Here is an 18,887-nt window from a genome sequence, read left to right as displayed (position 1 = left end):
ATCGTCTGCTACTTCCGATAAAGGGAAAGCTTTTTATTAGCGACCGAAAGTTGCGAACTTTATCGTCGATGTTCTCTACTAAATCCTTTTAGCAAAAATATGGCAATATCGCAAAATGATCAAGTATGACACATAGAATGGACTTGCTATCCCCGTTTAAATAAGAAAATCTCATTTCAGTAGGCCTTTAAATTCACAGTTATTACATGCGATCTGTACAACCCTTGTATGATCGGAATCTGCAGTATAAATCCCCAATCGGAACATCGTGACTTTAAAGGGTTTACTCGCTCAGTATAAGTTGCTAGATAAAAACTTGTGACTTGGTCAAATCTATCACCAGACTGATTTGATGCTTTCTCTATGCAGGAGCTAAAGCACCTCATACTGGAGGCAGCAGACGGCTTTCTGTTCGTGGTGTCGTGCGAGACCGGCCGCATCGTATACGTCTCGGACTCTCTGACGCCCGTTCTGAACCAGTCACAGTCGGACTGGCTAGGCTCATCGCTCTATGACCAGCTCCACCCGGACGACAAGGAGAAGCTGAGGGAGCAGCTGTCCACTGCAGAGAACAACAACACAGGTAACACACGCACAGTAATAAAACTTAACTGTTTGAAGGAATCATTCCAAAAAAACAATGATGATCTATTTTGAAAAAAGGGAGGATGTTGGACTTGAAGACAGGAACAGTGAAGAAGGAAAGCCAGCAGTCGTCAGCCAGGATGACTATGGGAGCCCGTCGCTCTTTCATATGTAGAATGAGGTGTGACACGCTTTGACACATTGGAGAAGTGTGCCTGAATGCAGCATTTGTTCATGGTCCCATTCTATTTGCAGGTGTGGCACATGTCCTGTGGAACCCATGTCCATGAACAGGCTAAACTTCCTTAGGAATAGAAACAGGTAACGAGAGCCAAGACTGTCAGGAACAATGTGACCTAGTGTTTAGAATTTGCCACTATTTGATCATTTTGCTTCAATGTAGAAATGGTTTGGGTGCAGCAAAAGAAGGAGAACCTCAGTATGTTGTGGTCCACTGTACAGGCTACATTAAGTCCTGGCCGCCTGCAGGTAAAACCTTTTTTTCATCACGTGCTTTTGGTATTTTTACACAATGTGCTTTGACACATTTCCTGTTTTTAGGAGTCTCCTTATCAGACAACGAGCCAGACAACAATCAGGGGAGTCGCTACTGCCTTGTTGCCATCGGCAGATTACAGGTAGAAATACTGTAACTAATAATGTCATAAACCCATTTAAGTGCAGCCATATCTACCACCATCTATTTTATGGCCAAACTCGTGACTGTTTGCACAGTTTCATAAGGTTTTGCAAGTTGTCTGCTATCCAGGGCTTGGAAAACACTGACACACTTTTAGGATGCTCTACCGTAAATTTGCAAAAACATTAACCACAGAAGCATGAGCAACCTGCGGTTATTCGGACGCTACTCAGACTTGACGACACAGGTAATCAAACTCCCTCTTAAGTAATGTTGCAATTTTCAACACCAACAAAGCAAATTTAGTTTGGTACAAAACGCTCAAACATAAAATAAGGCTGTACTCCTCCAAAATGCGCTTGCTTGATGCAAAATTACGTTGGATGTGGCATAGACAGGCTACTATTAGCATTAGCGATTTTACATGGCAATTTCAACACCTCCAAATTTGCTAATGAAATTTACAACTCAGACGAATGTACAATCAAACAGCTGCTGAGTAATAAGCACAATACTTGCAGTACAAACACTTTGTAGGAAACAACATAACACATTCAGCTTCTTGAAAAAAGCTACTTTCTAGTTAGATAACACAATATAAATAGCCTATACCAGTATTTTTCAACCACTGTGCTAGTGTGCCGTGGGAGATTGTGTAATTTCACCTATTTGGGTTAAAAATATTTTTTTGCAAACCAGTAATTATAGTCTGCAAGTGATGTGTTGTTTTTGAGTGTGGGTGCTGTCTAGAGCTCTTTCATATCAGTAGGTGGCAGCCGCTAGCTAATTGTTTTGTAGATGTCGGAAACAGCGGGAGGCAACATGCAGGTAAAAAGGTTTCTAATGCTTAAACCAAAAATAAACAAAAGGTGGGTGCCTCTAAGAAAAGGCATTGAAGCTTAGGGAAGGCTATGCAGAACCAAACTAAAACTGAACGGGCTACAAAAGTAAACAAATACAGAATGCTGGACGACAGCAAAGACTTACTGTGGAGCAGAGACGGCATCCACAATGTACAACCGAACATGACATGACAATCAACAATGTCCCCACAAAGAAGGATGAAAACTACTGAAATATTCTTGATTGCTAAAACAAAGTAGATGTGAGAAATATCGCTTAAAGGAAGACATGAAACTGCTACAGTGAAATACCAACAAAAAAAGAGAAAATGTCACCAAAATAAGAGTGCAAGACAAGAAGTAAAACACTACACACAGGAAAACAGCAAAAAAGTGAAAATAAGTCATGATGTGATGTGACAGGTGGTGACAGTACACCTACTTTGAGACAAGAGCTATAGTCATGCATGCTTGCTTATGCTTTAAGGTCATATCCAACAATTGCGACAACCACATTTTACTGTTAAGTGAATTTCAATTTTAAATAATTTCTCCTGGTGGTGTGCCTCCGCATTTTTTTCAACGCCAAAAATGTGCCTCGGCTCAAAAAAGGTTGAAAAACACTGGCCTATACGCTACTGCCATCTATTGTCTTTAAGATGCAACTACACTGAAAATGAGACTCAAAGGGCAAAGAAAACAAGATTTAGCAACTGGACAGAACAATCATCTCATGTTAAAATGTTACATTAAAAAATAACATTTTATTATCAAACCTTTATTAACAAAAACAAAAGTACCAAAATTTGGTTCGTCGAGTACCGGTATTGATTTTGCACTGAACAGAAAGTAATTCTAGTTTGAGATTGTGTTGGTCGACAGTAATTATGTTGCTGTTCTCGCTTCATAGTGGTAATTATGAAGTTAACAATACTACAACTATGGATGTAACAATAAACTGTATTAATGATAACTGCGGTAAAACTCCAGATGGTTAGTACTACCGTATAACTTAAAATGATTGAAAAACTGTGATTGATAACTGCACTTTGATAAACTCAAAAACTGACTTGCGCCATGAGCTTAAATACTAACAGGAAAACGAGACATTCACGGTAAAGGACAAGCCCTAAACTAAGCTTATATAAACCTATTGCTGTCTGGGCAACTAAGATCTTCAAGTGTGCACATTGAACATACAAGCTCTGTGAGTACAGAGTGATTCTTCTATACACAGAGGAATAAGAGACAGAGGTGTCTTTACGGTGTGTTCAAGGACCGCTGGACAGTGTAGGATGCCACAATGCTCAATCGCCTTCTGCTTGTCAAACTCAGGGCTGCGTGTATTAAAGGAGATTTGATTGCCCGAGTTAAACTGCCGAAAAAAACAGGACCACGAATACAAAAAACATCACAAAGTCAGCAATTTCAATACATTCATACTTGTTTTCCAGTTTCCATCCATCCATCATCTTCCGCTTATCCGAGGTCGGGTCGCGGGGGCAACAGCCTAAGCAGGGAAACCCAGACTTCACTCTCCCCAGCCACTTCATCTAGCTCTTCCCGGGGGATCCCGAGGCGTTCCCAGGCCAGCCGGGAGACATAATCTTCCCAACGTGTCCTGGGTCTTCCCCGTGGCCTCCTACCGGTTGGACGTGCCCTAAACACCTCCCTAGGGAGGCGTTCGGGTGGCATCCTGACCAGATGCCCGAACCACCTCATCTGCCTCCTCTCGATGTGAAGGAGCAGCGGCTTTACTTTGAGTTCCTCCCGGATGGCAGAGCTTCTCACCCTATCTCTAAGGGAGAGACCCGCCACACGGGTTGGGGAGGAGACCCTGCCCCAAGTGGAGGAGTTCAAGTACCTAGGAGTCTTGTTCACGAGTGAGGGAAGAGTGGATCGTGAGATCGACAGGCGGATCGGTGCGGCGTCTTCAGTAATGTGGACGTTGTACCGATCTGTTGTGGTGAAGAAGGAGCTGAGCCGGAAGGCAAAGCTCTCAATTTACCGGTCGATCTATGTTCCCATCCTCACCTATGGTCATGAGCTTTGGGTCATGACCAAAAGGATAAGATCACGGGTACAAGCGGCCCAAATGAGTTTCCTTCCCAGTTGCCGTTAAAAGTCAATTTTTCGCGATTCAAAAAAAATACAATTCTGGGTCGCTAGTGCCATCTTTTTCTACTCACCCTACTGTTGATTTATTGTGACACAAATGCTTGGCCCTTGCCCATTGCGGGGTGGCGAGTTGACTGCATACATAACCAACCCTAGTTTGAATGGTTTCATCGAGCCTATTTGGGTGATGTTCGCTGGGCCACGTTCGGCCTGCCAAAGCTAAATGCTAACATGAAAACAAGAGGCAGTAACGTCTTTCCCCATTAAGAAACAACATACTTCAATATAAACTTAAACATTGCAACTAAGTTATTCAAGTGTGCACATTGAACCTACTAGTGGTGCTCTCTTATGACAGAGTGATCGTTCTTTACTCAGAGGAATACTGGACGGAGGTTGTCTTAGGACTGCTGAACAGAGTAGGACGCCACAACGCCTGCTATAAATAAAAAAAATAGATTTTATTCGTTACACACTTTTTATTTAAATGAATATTAAAGTGCTTCAGTACAAAGCAATATTTAAAACAATTAAAGCTCAGACATTAAAACAGGTAAAATACTAAGGCTAAAAAATACTATCAGTGAAGGATAAGAAGCACAAAACATGCAAAATGGGGACTTTGCGTTATTTAAAAAAAATAACTTGGTCAAATGATTTCAGTGTGTATGAGTACGTTTTGAGCACATTCAATAAATACTGCGATCATAATGATAAAGGTAAGTATTTTGGTCATGATAACCATGAAATGATATGTTTAACTTCAACATACAACCCATTTTTCATATAAATTGTGCCTTGGGGTCGCATATTTTGTGTCGGCAAGTGGACGACCGTGTATAGCAGGGGTGTCAAACTCAAATACAGAGTGGGCCAAAATTTAAAACTGAACAAAGCCGCGGGCCGAGGTTGAACAAATAAACTTTTTAATAGGGACCCAAACAAGTTTTTCATTGAATTTTGAACGAGCAAGGCTTATATAACTTTATAGTGACATGCAAAATTGAGTTTCAAATAATAACAATAATAATTAAAAAATATCAATGGCATATCAAATCAAATTTAAATGAAAAATGAATGCCTCTTTTGTATTTGCAGCCTTCTGAGGTAAATATCAACATTAACTTTTTCCACAGGCTAATACATTTGAAAATAAAATAACAATGAATAAATCAACCATTCAGGCCTTTTTACTGCTCAGTTCATGTCGGGGCTCAGGTGGGCGGGCGGGATTTGTTGGTAGCGGGGGTGTGGGGGGTGTATATTGTAGCGGTCCGGAAGAGTTAGGGCTGCAAGGGGTTTTGGGTATTTGCTCTGTTGTGTTTATGTTGTGTTACGGTGCGGATGTTCTCCCAAAATGTGTTTGTTATTTTTGTTTGGTGTGGGTTCACAGTGTGGCGCATATTTGTAACAGTGTTAAAGTTGTTTATATGGCCACCCTCAGTGTGACCTGTATGCTGTTGATCAAGTATGCCTTGCATTTACTTACATGTGTGTAGAAGCCACATATATATTACGTAACTAGGTCGGCATGCTGTTTGTGAGGAGGGAAAACAGACGTGACGACAGGTTGTAGAGGACGCTAAAGGCAGTGCCTTTAAGGCACACCCCCAATATTGTTGTCCGGCTGGAATTCGGGAGAATGGTTGCACCGGGAGATTATCGGGAGGGGCATTGAAATTCGAGAGTCTCCCGGGAAATCGGTGAATGCGATCTTAGAGCGGCACCGCTGTATAACACCGGCGGGCCAGTTCTAATGTTAATTTGATATTGCCTCAAGGGCCAAATGAAATTACACGGCGGGCCAAATTTGGCCTGCTGGCCGGAGTTTGACACCTATGGTGTATATCGATGTGGTTTTAGGGCATTTTTTGGGGTGATAAGAACACAGTGGACCAGGACATAAGTTGGTCTGACTTAAGTGGATTCCACTGTATATCAAATATTGCTTAGATAGCTGCTTGTGTATTGTTTTTCCATCTATCTGTCTGTCTGTCCGTCTGTGTTTGTGTGTGTATATATATATATATATATATATATATATATATACATATATTAGGGGTGTGAGAAAAAATCTATTCGAATACGTTGTGCGATTCAGAATCGATTCTCATTTTAAAAAAAATAGATTTATTTTTTAAATTTTTTTATTATTATTATTTTTTTTAAATCAATCCAACAAACCACTACACAGCAATACCATAACAATGCAATCCAATTCCAAAACCAAACCTGACCCAGCAACACTCAGAACTGCAATAAACAGAGCAGTTGAGAGGAGACACAAACACCACACAGAACAAACCAAAAGTAGTGAAACAAAAATGAATATTATCAACAACAGTATAAATATTAGTTATAATTTCAGCATAGCAGTGATTAAAAATCCCTCATTGACATTATCATTAGACATTTATAAAAATAATAAAAAAGAACAATAGTGTCACAGTGGCTTAAACTTGCATCGCATCTCATAAACTTGACAACACACTGTGTCCAATGTTTTCAAAAAGATAAAATAAGTCATATTTTTGGTTCGTTTAATACTTAAAACAAATTTACATTATTGCAATCAGTTGATAAAACATTGTCCTTTATAATTATAAAAGCTTTTAAAAAAAAATCTACTACTCTGCTAGCATGTCAGCAGACTGGGGTAGATCCTGCTGAAATCCTATGTATTGAATGAATACAGAATCGTTTTGAATCGAAAAAAATATCGTTTTTGAATCGAGAATAGCCTTGAATCAAAAAAATCGATATATTATTGAATCGCGACCCCAAGAATCGATATTGAATCGAATTGTGGAACACCCAAAGATTCGTAGCCCTAATATGTATGTATGTATATGTATGTGTGTGTGACTTATATCCTCCCACTTCAGGTGACCTGCTGTCCAGGTGACACAGATGTCAACAGCATCAGCGTTCCAGTAGAGTTCATCTCGCGCCACAATTGCCGGGGCATCTTTACCTTTGTAGACCACCGCTGTGTGGCAGCCGTCAGCTACCAGCCTCAGGTGCGCCCAGCGCTTCTTCGAGTAGTTTGTGTTTGTGTATGAGAAGCTAACCAATATTGTGTCTTTTAGGAACTGCTGGGAAAGAATATTCTTGAACTCGCCCATCCTGAAGACCAAGGCTTACTTCAAGATAGTTTCCAACAGGTAAAAAGTCGATTGTAAAGCAGTGATGTTTATTTCTTGCATTGATCTCTTCCTGTTGCCCTCTGCACTGTTGAGTGTGACTTGTTAAAGGTCACACAGATGTGGAACTTGACCCAGCAATTATTGGGACCCACCTTTTTACTGTGAAGAGTCCTCACAGTTTATTTTATTTTAAGGATGTCTAAATAAACAGAAGTGACTAGAATTGAAAATTAACCATTTATTCTACAAAACAGGAGCCAGTACCAACAATAACAATACCAGTGCTGGAGAGACGTCCATGCAGACACTTGATGCAACTAGTTTATCCCTCAGAAAATCTCGGCTGTTCTCGTTATCGGTTAACCTTTGACACACGCTTCCAAAATGGCTGTGCCCATGTTGTTTATACCCATTACTGTTATTTATGGGATGTCTTAAACAGTTGAAAATCTAAGAAAAAAAGTTACGTCGGAGTGTTTTTATCAATTTATTCGACGAAAGAATCACGTTACAATTGTCCATTATAGCAGTGGTTCTCAACCTTTTTTCAGTGATGTACCCCCTGTGAACATTTTTTTAATTCAAGTACCCCCTAATCAGAGCAAAGCATTTTTGGTTGAAAAAAAGAGATAAAGAAGTAAAATACAGCACTATGTCATCAGTTTCTGATTTATTAAATTGTATAACAGTGCAAAATATTTCTCATTTGTAGTGGTTTTTCTTGAACTATTTGGGAAAAAAGATATAAAAATAACTAAAAACTTGTTGAAAAATAAACAAATGATTCTCTTATAAATAAAGATTTCTACACATAGAAGTAATATTCAACTTAAAGTGTCCTCTTTGGGGATTGTAATAGAGATCCATCTGGATTCATGAACTTAATTCTAAACATTTCTTCACAAAAAAATAAATCTTTAACATTAATATTTATGGAACATGCCCACAAAAAATCTAGCTGTGAACACTGAATATTGCATTGTTGCATTTCTTTTCACAGTTTATGAACTTACATTCATATTTTGTTGAAATATTATTCAATACATATATTTATAAAGGATTTTTGAATTGTTGCTATTTTTAGAATATTTAAAAAAAAATCTCACGTACCCCTTGGCATACCTTCAAGTACCCCCAGGGGTACGCGTACCCCCATTTGAGAACCACTGTCTTCTAGGGATGTCATGGTAAGAACATTTGTTATCACAGGAATTGTGACCAAAATTATCATGGTTATTATTATGGCCGTATTTTTAAATGAGTTAAAAAAGTACTTATACTGAAACTTTTTAACTACGTTTTATTTAAAACACAAATAAAACATTCAAAATGATTAACTTTGTAGAAGAAACATTATTGTAGATAACTGTTACATGTACCTCAAGTAGAAATTACATGTGCATATGAAAGCAACATAAGCATTATGGCAAAAAATAAACTAAAGTAAATAAATTTGAAAGATGGCCGTAAGATTTAACTGCTCTATTTGTCCTAGCATACAACAACAGTGTTCGTATATGAGAGATCTTGTCTTACACATATCAGAGAACACCTCTCGAACGATTTGAAAGTTTGGCAATGAAATATAACAGCACTGCAGTGAGGTCTTTTGCCATTTTTGACAAAGGAGCATAAGCAGCTGCTTCTGGAAGGCATCAGGTATTATATGTGATGTTGGTAGATGATGAAACTGTGGCATCCAACTTGCCCGCTGCATGCCCATTCTGTAAACAAGGGAAAAGCAAATATATTATTATTATTATTAGACGCTAAATATAATTATAATCATCTGACTGACTCACACACACACACACTGTGACACACAAACCCTAATGTTACACTTGTAAAAACAAAACACGTTGCAGTGTTTCTGCTGGGATTTGTTTTTTAACACCAAGTTTTAAAAGTAACGTAAAGTAGCAGCAATAGTTAACAGCACAAAACACACAAACAGCATTCCATTTTGCTCTGCTGCAGTAAATGTTGTGTGTGCACACCTCTCGCGCTCATTGATAGCGCCCAATAATAAGTAACTTTATGTAAGACTTAAGTGTAACTATAAGAAAGTTTCTTTTTTTTCTTTCTTTTTTTAGTTTATTTCGAACATGAACACACTTACAGTATTATACATCACACAATTTCCTATCATTTCTCTTTACATCATGTCCAAAAAGGAGTAGAAAGAACCAAATTTTATTTAATCTTACCCCTTTCCCACTTCAGAGCGTTTACAAATACATACCGGTACGTTCATTTGCTGTCTTTTTATTGTAACACGATTACATCAGTGAATGATTATTACAGAAGTTTTTGTAATAGATAATTAAGTCAGTCATGATAAACATACTGAGATGAAGAATATCCCATTTTCAAGAAGGTTGAAGGTATTTCTCATAATTCTTCTTTATAATTTGTAAACAATATTAATTTGAACAACCTCTTAAACTGGATCATATCAGTATATTGTTAGTTTATCTTTGCTTTATCCATTCCATAGTTTATCGCCACATACTGATATGCTAAAGGTTTTTAGTGTTGTATGAGCATACAAATGTTTTAAGTTAGTTTTTCCTCTTAGGTTTTATTTCTCATCTTCAGTTGAGATGTATTGTTTCACAATCTTGGATAGCATGTATAGTTTTAGCTGTTTGCAATCTTACCAAATCATTGAAATTCCATATTTTTGACTATAAATAAAGGGTTGGTATGTTCTCTACATCCAACCTTATGTATTATTCTAATTTATCTTTTTAGTAACACAGTTAATAAATGAAACGCACATTTGTAGTTGTTTCCCAATATTTCTACACAGTAACTCATATATGGTAACACTAGTGAGCAGGAGAGAACATTGAGTGATTTTTGGTCCAGGACATATTTTGCAATGTTTGACAGACCAACGATGGCAAGTTCTTTTTTTAAACGCTTTCCATCATGCATTCAGCTACAAGTTGACGTACCTTGCACTCGACGTGGAGTTGTGATTGCTGGTTCTGGAGTTGGCTCAACATGTTTGAAGTGTTACCTCCCTTCGCAGAGACTTTTTCCTGCATTTTCTGGTGATGGGACAACCTTCCTCAATTATTTTACCTTCAGCATGCTTTACTAATCCAAAATATGTCCAGACATCAGATTTTGTCCGTTTACTACCAGGTCATAAATCTCAAGAGCGACGTCCTTGTGTTGTTTTCCGCCATTGCAAAAAGCGCTGGTGAGCATGCGCCATCTTCGAAGGCGCGGCTGCTGGTGCGTTTTCAGGATGTGAGCAATGTCGCTTAAAATGCATTAATAAATAAAGTTTTTTCGATAATTAATAATAGATTTAACGGTGTTACTAACCGTCCGGAATTTTACCGCAGTTTAGCATTATATCATTTACCGTTACATCCCTAGTCCATTAACAAGTAAAAAGTCAATGGTGGTCACGTCATGTTCGTAAATGCTGGTCATTTTTTTAGGGCATTATGGCAAGTTACAAGGGCGGTCGCGGCTCTATCCGCGATTAAATTCGAGCTCTGGCCGTAGCTCTGTATTTCCTGCTGCCAGCGGCATTCAGATGAAAGAAAAGTACTGATATTTTTCGAAGGTGGTATAGTACCAATTTCGATTGATTCGTACCACGATACTTTATTAGCACCGGTATCCCGTACAACGTTAGTCCGTAGCATTAACTGATAATGATCGCTCTCCACGCATGTTTTTGTCCATCTTGCTACCTTTCCCTGGCGCAGATCAAAACCGAAGGTTAAAGGCCTACTGAAAGCCACTACTAGCGACCACGCAGTCTGATAGTTTATATATCAATGATGAAATATTAACATTGCAACACATGCCAATACGGCCTTTTTAGTTTACTAAATTGCAATTTTAAATTTCTTGCCGAAGTCTCCTGCTGAAACGTCGCGGTATGACGTGTGTGCGTGACGTCACGCATTGTAGAGGACATTTTGTTCCAGCATCTTTCCTATCTATAATTCCGATTTAATCGCATAATTCCACAGTATTCTGGACATCTGTGTTGCTGAATCTTTTGCAATTTGTTCAATGAATAATGGAGACATCAAAGAAGAAAGCTGTAGGTGGGAAGCGGTGCTCTTTAGCAACACAAACACAGCCGGTGTTTCATTGTTTACATTCCCGAAAGATGACGGTGAAGCTTTACTATGGAACAGAGCGGTCAGGCGAACACGGTTGGATAGGACCACACACACTAGTGTATTATGCAGCGATCATTTCGAAAGATCGTGTTTCAAAGAGGGTCCCTTGCGAAGGGCGGAGATGGGCATCGCCACCAACCGTCGACTGGTGCTGAAGAAAGGTGCGGGGACGACCTTCAGGTTGTACATGTACGACCATATAATCTCACTAAAACACTAGTAACACAATAAGCAAATAAGGGATTTTCCAGAATTATCCTCGTAAATTTATCTAATAACATCTGAATCGCTCCCACTGTATAGTCTTTTTTTTTTTTTCTAGTCCTTCACTCTCACTTTCTTCATCCTCGTTCAAATTAATGGGGAAATCGTCAGTTTCTCGGTCCGAATCGCTCTCGCTGCTGGTGGCCATGATTGTAAACAATGTTCAGATGTGAGGAGCTCCACAACCCGTGACGTCACGCGCGCATCGTCTGCTACTTCCGGTACAGGCAAGGCTTTTTTATCAGCACCAAAAGTTGCAAACTTTATTGTCGATGTTCTCTACTAAATCCTTTCAGCAAAAATATGGCAATATCGCGAAATGATCAAGTATGACACATAGAATGGACCTGCTATCCCCGTTTATAGAAGAAAATCTCATTTCAGTAGGCCTTTAACTTGCTTTATGTGTTGGGCACACACACATTCTTGTCTACGCTCACTCTCCGCATCTGGTACACCCTAACATCATTAACCTAGAGCAGTGGTCCCCAACCACCGGGCCGCGGCCCGATTGGTACCGGGCCGCAGGAGAATTCTTTATTCATTTTTTTTTTTTTTTACTTAAATCAACATAAAAAACACAATATACACTTACAATTAGTGCACCAACCACAAATACCTCCTTTTTTCATGACAAAAACGTTCCTTTTTCATGAACAAAAAAAAAACAAAAACTTTTTTTTTTTTTTTTTAATAAAAATGAATAAAAAATTCGGGCCGCGGGACAAATTATTAAGCGTTGACCGGTCCACGGATACAAAAAGGTTGGTGACCACTGACCTAGAGGGAATACCATATTTTTCGGACTATAAGTCGCAGTCTTCTTCACAGTCCAGCGGGGGGTGAGACCCGACCAGACCAAAAAAAAATATATATATATATTTTTATTTTTTATTTATTTATTTATTTTTTTTCTATTTTTTTTTTAGAATTTGGCCAAGTCTCAAACTACAAAAAAAACGCGACTTATAGTCCGAAAAATACGGTAATATGTTTTTGTGTGGATAGATAAGAAACCGGGTAAGATCATTGTGTTTATCTTCTTCAAGCGAGCAAAACCAAGACCAAAGCTATGTAGTGGAGCTTGCATGAATGATTGCACCAGGCAAGGTCGCCTCATTTTGTTTTGAGAAGATCCCATGTTGCTGCTTTCAGGGGTTCCTCACAAAACAAAATTGTCCACTGCTAATTTTTATCCTCCATGTTATTGCTGCCTTGTTTTTTATTTTGAAGCTTAGCAGGAAGTCGCTATGTAAATATGGTAAAACCTGTACATTTGGCACTTTTTAATGCTGATTAGCAATAGTGAAGAAGTTAACAATACAACAAAACATATCAATGCAAACCGAACCACTTTGCATAGAATTGACCACTTTTGGTCTTGAATTTGATACCAACAAAAGTGGTCAAGCATGTATGTCCATGTCTTCTTAACCTTCGTCTTGTGTTAGGGTCGGCACCGACCCGTTTTAGTTTTTAAATGCATTAAAGAACCACATAAATTTATTTTTATGCATCAAGGCTTTTTGACTTTGTCAGGAACCTCTATTTCAACAAAATAAAACTTGTTTTTTTTGGTTCACTAAATTATAAAATGCTCTGGTTGAAATTATTACCTGGGTGTTGTTAGGGTCGGTTTCGACCCAGTTATAAAAATAAGACTATAAAGCAATAAGTACAGCCAATACTGAACACACTGACGGCCAGCTCCTCTCCCAATCATGTGAGCTTTAGTGGATTCTCATTTTACCTTGTTATCCAGTACAAAAACAAACACAATTTATGTGGTTCTTTTATGCATTTAAAAACTAAAACGTCCAGACATTTGAGGTCAATTCAGTGTAGAGTTGTTACTATGTTAAAATTATTAAAATGAAAAAATAAATAAAACAAATTTATTTAAGAGATGTGTTCTAATACCCCTCAGTAATGGTCAGGTAACACAACAACCTTTTTTTTATTGATACGATTCTCTTGAGGTTTGTTTTACCATTTTTTTCAATTGAAATCGAGGGGTGTACTGACAAAAAAAAGGCCCAATGGCCCACACCAAAAATATTAAAACCAATATTTTCATGGATAAGGAAACCTAACGAGGTAACCAAGAGATGAGAAACAAATTGGATGATAGATAATTGTTTTTAGTGTATTTTACAGCTGATTTAAGACATGGGTCAAAACCGACCCGTTAACATAAGAGATGGTAACAGAAAGCTAACACAAGAGGAAGGTTAAGCGAGCATGTTTTAGTATTAAGCAGAACACAGTGACCACAATTTAAAATGGTGAAGAGTAACGCTGTTAGGCCCTTACAAAAGGGTAAAGGTTATCAAAAAAAGGTGTTTTTTGAGTTAGAACCAGCAGCAGGACTTGATGGCTGAAGACATAGACAAAACCGATTAACTGTATACCTCCATGCTTGTTGTTGTTGTTACAATGTTGTTTGTTTTACTGTAATAATAGCAACACTAGTTTATAAACAATATGTATTTCTTCAGTTTTGATGGAGTTTTGACATTTCTGGTATATACTGTATTGAATTTTTTGGGGGGGCAGATTCCGTAGTTTATGATGTCATCTAACTGCCATTGTCGCCCATATTATTATTTCAGGTCATGAAGTTGAAGGGTCAAGTGCTGTCAGTGATGTTCAGATTCCGCTCCAAATCGAATGAGTGGATTTGGATGAGAACCAGCTCCTTCACCTTCCAAAACCCATTTTCAGAGGAGATTGAATACATCATCTGCACAAATGTTAACGTCAAGTAAGTCACATATTTTATACATTTTAGCTTGTTTTATTACCATAGCTAAAAGTAATCTAAATGTAGGGCTGGGCGATATCCCGATGTAAGTGTCTTATATTGGTCGATATTAATAATTATTATTGTATTTTATAACCTTAGCAAAATTAGGAACAGGACAAAAATATTAAATTTGTATTTCAAATGTAACCTTCCTCTGATTATAATCCCCTCAGCTGTCAAGGCAGAAAGGAAAGGAAACGTCAACACAAGCATGGAAAACACTTTGTAAATAAGCTCTTAAAATTAAGGTGCAAAAATAAGGAATGTGAAATAAATGCTTAACAAAGTAAATTGTGAAATAGTGCAAAGTGTGAAAATGTAAACCTACACAAAACCTGAGAAGAACTACTGTCTGCAGATTTAGTGCTGAGAAGTTACAGCTGTGCTCCAAAGCTAAGTTGCTGTGCTATCACCGTTTTTGGTGGGGACGAGCGCCTTGCAGCATTTACAGACCACATTGATCTGACCATGGTCTGTTTTAAAAAATCCAAAAAACTGCAATATTGTCGAGGTGACTTTTCCTCTTTTATTTACATTTTATTAATTTCTACTTTCTCCTCTTACTTCATGCAAAGAATCAACCGCGAGACAACAAGATGATGCTACCCAACTTGGTAGCTAATACTAATACTGCTATTTTTATCTTTGGTATGAAAATTATTATGTAACAAAAGTTATTAGTATTTTTGGGTTCTTTGTTGTTGCTATTTTTGTATAATGACAATTTATTATTGGATCATGTTGTACTGCATTTTAATCTTTTGTTTTGTGGTTGTGTGATGTTTTTTGCCTGGACCCCAGGAAGAATAGTCTCCACTGCGGTGTAGACTAATGGGAATCCTTAATAAACTAAACTAAACTAAACTACTGTTACCTGATTGGCTCTTAGCGTGCCACGCCCACTGATTGGTGATCACTTCCTGCGTTGCTCGATTACCAGAGAGCGAGTGCCTTTGTTCATGCAATCAACCTTTCTTTGCATCTTCTTGTTTCTTCCAACACTGAAGGAAAAAAAAAAGAAAATTTTATTGAACACTTTTTTATAGATATGAATTATGTGTCTATCGCGATATTTATTGATATCGATTTAACGCCCATCTTTAAACTGATTACCAATGAAAATGGAATTAACTCCGCTCACGTCTTTAATGATAATTAATTTAATTATTTGACTATGCAGAGGGACAAGAATTTCAACCATTTGAACGCCACCAAGTTTACAAGGTTTTGTTTTTATGAAAATGCAACATAAACATGTGTAATAGTAACCATTTGAACAGCGTGATTTATTTCATTTTTGTGAAGTTCCTTATTGGCCGAAGTGCGGCATTAATGGTCGCATATTTTACCTCTTTTTTTAGAGCCCCCACGTCTGGAAACTAAACAATGGCACATCGTCTAATCCACTTGAATTAGTCCGTCACATATTTCACCAGGAAGGCCAAGTGTTTAATGAAATTGGAGTGTTTTCAAGCTCTAGCTTCTCCTTAGCACTGTCACTAGCCCTGACTGCCTTTTACCAAAAGCTGTGTTGCACTATTTTTTTTGATCAAGTTCATACATGACATGGGCGTTTTTGTCTCTTACTATTAATGCGTGCACCTTGGAAATCAGTACACTTTTGTACCGAACCTGTTCAGTACTAAAAAGAATTATAAATATAATTAGATTTTTATATTTTTTGTGTCTTTAAATTTTGGCTACTAGTGTTTTTTGGGTTTTTTTTTTACCAAAAAATCGACAGTTGTTTTTACACTGCATATTGTTAAATTAAAAACGATACCAATTTCTTTCTTTTTTTTTATACAATAACATTCTGCCAACTTAGTTGCCATTTTTTTTTTTGTTAACCGTAAATTATATGGTAATTTTTACAATGCATTACTGTAAAAGGAAAAGTGAATCTCAATTTTTATTTGTAACGATTCTTAAGTTATCTCCTCTTTTAGAGCCCCCACGTCTGGAAACTAAACAATGGCACATCGTCTAATCCACTTGAATTAGTCCGTCACATATTTCACCAGGAAGGCCAAGTGTTTAATGAAATTGGAGTGTTTTCAAGCTCTAGCTTCTCCTTAGCACTGTCACGAGCCCTGACTGCTTTTTACCAAAAGCTGTGTTGCACTATTTTTTTTGATCAAGTTCATACATGACATGGGCGTTTTTGTCTCTTACTATTAATGCGTGCACCTTGGAAATCAGTACACTTTTGTACCGAACCTGTCCAGTACTAAAAAGCATTATAAATATAATTAGATATTTATATATTTTGTGTCTTTAAATTTTGGCTACTAGTGTTTTTTGGGGGGTTTTTTAACCAAAAAATCGACAGTTGTTTTTACACTGCATATTGTTAAATTAAAAACTATACCAATTTCTTTTCTTTTTTTTTTATACAATAACATTCTGCCAACTTAGCTGCCAGTTTTTTTTTTGTCAACCGTAAATTATATGGTAATTTTTACAATGCATTACTGTAAAAGGAGAAATTAATTGCGGTTTTTATTTGTAACGATTCTTAAGCGATTAAAAAAATAATTAATATATTTGAAAAAATCTGTCCTGTCCAGCCACTGAGGCAAATTATATTGTTTATGGAGATGATCATATCTGCTGTACAGATTTACTTTAGAAAAGAAGTGTTGGATACTTCTATTGTTGCCTTATTTGTATTAGACTTTATTAAATGTTTGGGTAGATTTTTACTAAACAAAAACAATGTTATTTCAAGTAAATTAAAATAAAGAAATTTAGCAAAGCAGTTCATCCATTTTATGGAGGAATGTAGTTCAGGCGTCACCAACCTTTTTGAAACCAAGAGCAACTTCTTGGGTACTGATTAATGCGGAGGGCTACCAGTTTGATACACACTTAAATAAATTGGCAGAAATAGCCAATTTGCTCAATTTACCTTTAACTCTGTTATTATTAGTAATTAGTAATATTTATCTTTGTAGAAACACTGATCATCTTAATGATTTCTCACAATAAATATATATTTTTGATGACATGTTTTAAATAGGTTAAAATCCAATCTGCACTTTGTTAGAATATATAACAAATTGGACCAAGCTATATTACTAACAAAGACAAATCATTATTTCTTCTAGATTTTCCAGAACAAAAATTTTAAAAGAAATTCAAAAGACTTTGAAATAGGATTTAAATTTGACCCTACAGATTTTCTAGATTTGCCAGAATATTTTTTTTTAATTTTAATCATAATAAGTTTGAAGAAATATTTCACGTCGAAAAAAACAGAAGCTAAAATGAAGAATTAAATTAAAATGTATTTACTATTCTTAACAATAAAAAAAAATAAATTGACTTGAACATTGATTTAAATTGTCAGGAAAGAAGAGGAAGGGATTTAAAAGGTAAAAATGTAAGTGTTTAAAAATCCTAAAATCTTTTTTAAGGCTGTATTTTTTCTCTAAAATTGTCTTTCTGAAAGATATAAGAAGCAAAGTAAAAAAAATAAATCAATTTATTTAAACAAGTGAAGACCAAGTCTTTAAAATATTTTCTTGGATTTTCAAATTCTATTTGAGTTTTGTCTCTCTTTAGAATTAAAAATGTCGAGCAAAGCGAGACCAGCTTGCTAGTAAATAAATAACATTTAAAAAAATTGAGGCAGCTCACTGGTAAGTGCTGCTGTTTGAGCTATTTTTAGAACAGGCCAGCGGGCGACTCATCTGGTCCTTAAGGGCGACCTGGCGTTGGTGACCCCTGATGTAGTTATTTATAGAACTGAATCGAGAATTGTTATGAATCAATTCGGAATTTAATCATTACCCCCAAGAATTGAATGGAATCGTCTGGTGCCCAAAGATCCACAGCCCTAAAAAACGGAGCAACATTTTTTTACCATAACATTTTGCTGTCTGGGTTGCCAGTCTTTTACTGTAGTTATTAATTATTATATAATTAATACATAATATAATATGTATTATTAAAGATAATGAAGACCCTTACTAATAATCATTGCTGTGTAATTTATGAGAATACTGAATGCCTCTGCTTAACCCCAGTCACTACTGTATATCATCGACCTCACACTGATCCCTGTCTCCCCCTTCATCCCACCTCCGGGGGCAGTAGAAACGCAGGTCAGGAACCCCTTACCCCCATCTCCTCCCCCACCGGGTTGTTGCCCTCCTCTCTGGGTCAGAGCAGCTTAAAGGCCTCCCCTGTGGTTCTTAGCCCAGGGCAGGTAGCTACCAGGTGAGAGCAGGTTGGACGTCACTCTCCTCCGTCCCTAGCAAAGGAAAATAGTAGTCGCATCTTCTTCACGGGTCACCACAGACATATCTCACGGCTTCTTTCTTC

General features: G+C 37.3%; 1 protein-coding gene across 6 annotated transcripts in view; it reads left to right on the top strand.

The window, feature by feature from the left end:
- The window catches only part of arnt (aryl hydrocarbon receptor nuclear translocator), a 53,888-nt gene that overhangs the window by 23,233 nt on the left and 11,768 nt on the right, over positions 1-18,887 (top strand). For 3 of the 6 annotated variants that reach the window (XM_061881636.1, XM_061881637.1, XM_061881641.1), the window contains 9 exons: positions 370-583; positions 664-766; positions 841-906; positions 989-1,074; positions 1,147-1,223; positions 7,071-7,205; positions 7,275-7,349; positions 14,365-14,516; positions 18,657-18,782. In XM_061881636.1, the coding sequence (XP_061737620.1) occupies positions 370-583; positions 664-766; positions 841-906; positions 989-1,074; positions 1,147-1,223; positions 7,071-7,205; positions 7,275-7,349; positions 14,365-14,516; positions 18,657-18,782 (1,034 nt within the window). The remainder of the gene's footprint in view (positions 1-369; positions 584-663; positions 767-840; positions 907-988; positions 1,075-1,146; positions 1,224-7,070; positions 7,206-7,274; positions 7,350-14,364; positions 14,517-18,656; positions 18,783-18,887) is intronic. The other 3 variants (XM_061881639.1, XM_061881640.1, XM_061881638.1) reach the window with 2 other exon arrangements.

The sequence above is a fragment of the Nerophis ophidion genome, linkage group LG21 (assembly GCF_033978795.1).
Source record: "Nerophis ophidion isolate RoL-2023_Sa linkage group LG21, RoL_Noph_v1.0, whole genome shotgun sequence".
Lineage (NCBI taxonomy): Eukaryota > Metazoa > Chordata > Actinopteri > Syngnathiformes > Syngnathidae > Nerophis > Nerophis ophidion.
The sequence above is the reverse complement of the archived record's forward strand: the minus strand, read 5'-3'. Positions and strand labels throughout refer to the sequence as shown.